At 58.7% G+C, this 2,812-nt stretch overlaps 1 protein-coding gene across 1 annotated transcript; it reads left to right on the forward strand.

Moving 5' to 3' along the window:
* The first annotated feature begins 741 nt into the window (after window positions 1-741).
* LOC123516006 lies at window positions 742-2,582 on the forward strand. Its single transcript, XM_045274995.1, has 2 exons — window positions 742-1,019; window positions 1,062-2,582. Exons 1-2 carry the CDS (start codon window positions 915-917, stop codon window positions 2,448-2,450), a joined length of 1,494 nt encoding a protein of 497 aa, XP_045130930.1. The 5' UTR covers window positions 742-914; the 3' UTR covers window positions 2,451-2,582.
* Window positions 2,583-2,812: the final 230 nt, after the last annotated feature.

The raw sequence follows: 2,812 nt of genomic DNA on the forward strand, positions 1-2,812 counted from the left end.
GATTTTTTCTCGAGCGTGTATTATAGATGCGAACTGATTGAGAGCTTTAAATTCTTTTAGATAACCTTCGAGCCAGAAAGTATCTATGGAGGTACGTCGATGATTAACGCTGCTCAATGCTTTGGAAAGGTCGCAGTGTCAATCCAGAAATTTGAGTGTTTCTTGTCCATGTTGTCGTAGCCTATATTTCATTTGTTTGTTAGTATTATTTCTATACTTAACTTTGGCCTAAATCCGTGTCGGTGTTTACTTAGTTTGTTTGTCTCTAGTAAATGTTGGACTACTAGTTAAGAGGCAAGATATGGTTCTTCCCCCAAGGGACAATGAAAGTTGGGAACAGAAAATCCTTCTTCCTTTTATTTTTTAGCTACAAATAAATCTATGTGGTGTTAATGACTATTAAGCGAGAAGCGTCTCCCAGATTGTACGATATTTATACTGTTACGAGTGTGTGTGTGTATGGGTTTGTGTGTTTGAATGTGGCGCGGGCGGGGAGGAGCTGGCGGGAATTGTGTTGTCGGGAGTAGAGTGAGCAGCGAGGGTGGTGGTTGTTGTGACTGAGACCTGCCTTGGCGCCTGTGTGATTCTCGGGGGTTTTGCAAGTGTTTGAGTGCCTGTGCCTGCCTGTCGGCGTGCCTGAGTGTGTCCTGTTTGCCCTGGAGCGTCCTGGTGCCCTGTAAGTGCCTGAGAACTTTGCATTAAAGGAGTTAAAAGGACCTAACGCTTTGTGTTGCCCCTGCCTGTGTGAGCCTGTCTTGTCTGGCTGGGCTGTCGTGGAACCTTTACTTGCTGACTGGTGGTGTTGTGGTGGAACCTGCTGTCCTGCCTGAAGGTGAGTGGTCGAAGGTACAGTGGGTGTTGTAACATTGGTGTCAGGTGTGGGGTCGACCAGTGGACAAGTGAGTGAGGAGAAAATGGCGGCCGGCGGTGGCGAGCCAGGTAGTGATGAGGGCAGAGACGTTAAGCCCAATCAGCTGGACTTACTTACTGAAATGTTGGCCGCGATGAGACAGGAACAGGCCGGGATGAGACAGGAACAGGCCGGGATGAGACAGGAACAGGCTGAAAGGGCCAGCGAGCAGGCACATAAGTGGGAGGAAATTGTGGAGCACACGAGGCAGCAGGCCCGCCTCATGGAAAGTATGCGGAGCAGCCTTTCGTCTCTGAGAGAGGAGTCGCGGCAGTACACCGACCAGGCCTGCGACAGTGTGAAGAGCGAGCTGTTGCAGAGGGTGCTGGCTCTTGAAGGTAGGGTAGAGGGTTTGAGTGAGGAGGTGGCTGAGACGTCCGGGCAGTCAGGGGGGCGGGTGGCACAGAATGGCGGCGCGGCGGCGGACACTTCACGCGTGTCTGACCTCCTTGACCTGTGGGGTGGAGTGCAGGGACCCATGAGTGTAGCATCCGAGCCAGTGGGTGCTGTAGGAGGCTGGGACGTCTTCGGGAGCCCCGTTGTGAGGCCAGGTAGTGCCGGTCCTGGACCCAGTCACCCTGTCTCTCTGCCCCCCGTCTCTCTGCCCCCCTCCCCTCCTTCCTCCCCTCCCGGTCAGCTGGCTTGTGAGCGGTGCACCCCACAGCAGAGCCCGCAGTCCCCCAGGCGCTCCGTCAGAAGGAAGCCAGCCGAGTATGACGGAAAGGTGGCTTGGGAGGCTTATGTCGCTCAGTTCGAGATGCTGGCGACTGCGCAGGGCTGGAACGACGCAGAGAAGGCCCTGCAGCTGGCGACGGCGCTGCGTGGCCAAGCTGTGGAAGTGCTTGGCCACTTGTCGCCAGCTCAGCGTGCCTCGTATCAGGGTGTGGCTGAGGCGTTGAAGCGGCGCTTTGGACACCACCTTCAGGCTGAGGTGTACCGTGCTCGCCTGAAGAGGAGGACGCGTGGGCGGGACGAGACGCTGTCGCAGCTGGCGCAGGACATGGAGGCGCTGGTAAGGAGGGCGTACCCAGCGGCCCCGGAAGAAATGATTGTGGTGCTGGCTCGCGACTCGTTCGTAGACGCCCTGAATGACCAGCAGTTGCAGATCTACGTCAAGCAGGCGCACCCTGGGGACCTGCAGGTGGCGTTGGCGAGGGCCTTGGAGTTCGAGGCCTTCATGAAGACATCGGGCAGCTCTGCAGCGGCCGCCCAGCCCCGACGGGACCTCCAGGGCCGGAAGGCGACGGTGGAGAAGAAGGCGGCGTCGAGGGAGGCGAGCCCGGATGGGTTCCGTGGCTCCTGCTGGAGTTGTGGCGAGAGGGGGCACAAGCGCAGTCAGTGTTCGAGGGGGCGAAGGACGCGTTCCCTCGACCGGCTGAGCTCCGATGCCTTTCAGCCCTGCTGCAAGGAGTGTGGCAAGTCAGGCCACCGTGGAAGCGCCTGCCCCAAGCCGAAGGAAGTGGCGCAGGCGGGAAACTCCGACAGGCTGGAGAAGGGGGCCAACACCCAGCCGTCGGTCCCCGGGCCCCGTGCTGTGTAAGCTGCCGCCGAACGTCCAGTGCGGTGCAGGTGGAAGGCTCGGTGGATGGTAGATCGTGCCGCCTGACTGTCGACACGGGAGCGGAACGGACCTTGGTGCGGCCAGACATGCTGGCCGTTGATCGACTTCCGGATGCGCCACAGCGGCTGTGTGGCGTCACGGGGCACTGCGTGGAGCTGAAGGGCCCAGTGGAGGTTTTGGTTGGCGTGGGCGGCGTGGTGGAGCGTCTGCCTGTGTTCGTCGCCGACCTGGAGGAACCGTGTCTGCTGGGCCTTGACTACTTACTGCAGAGCAAGGCTTGTGTCGACCTTGGACGGAGGCTGGTAAGGGTGCGCGGTCAAGAAGTGCCCTTGCTTCCGGAG

This window comes from Portunus trituberculatus, chromosome 40 (genome assembly GCF_017591435.1).
Source record: "Portunus trituberculatus isolate SZX2019 chromosome 40, ASM1759143v1, whole genome shotgun sequence".
NCBI classification, from domain to species: domain Eukaryota; kingdom Metazoa; phylum Arthropoda; class Malacostraca; order Decapoda; family Portunidae; genus Portunus; species Portunus trituberculatus.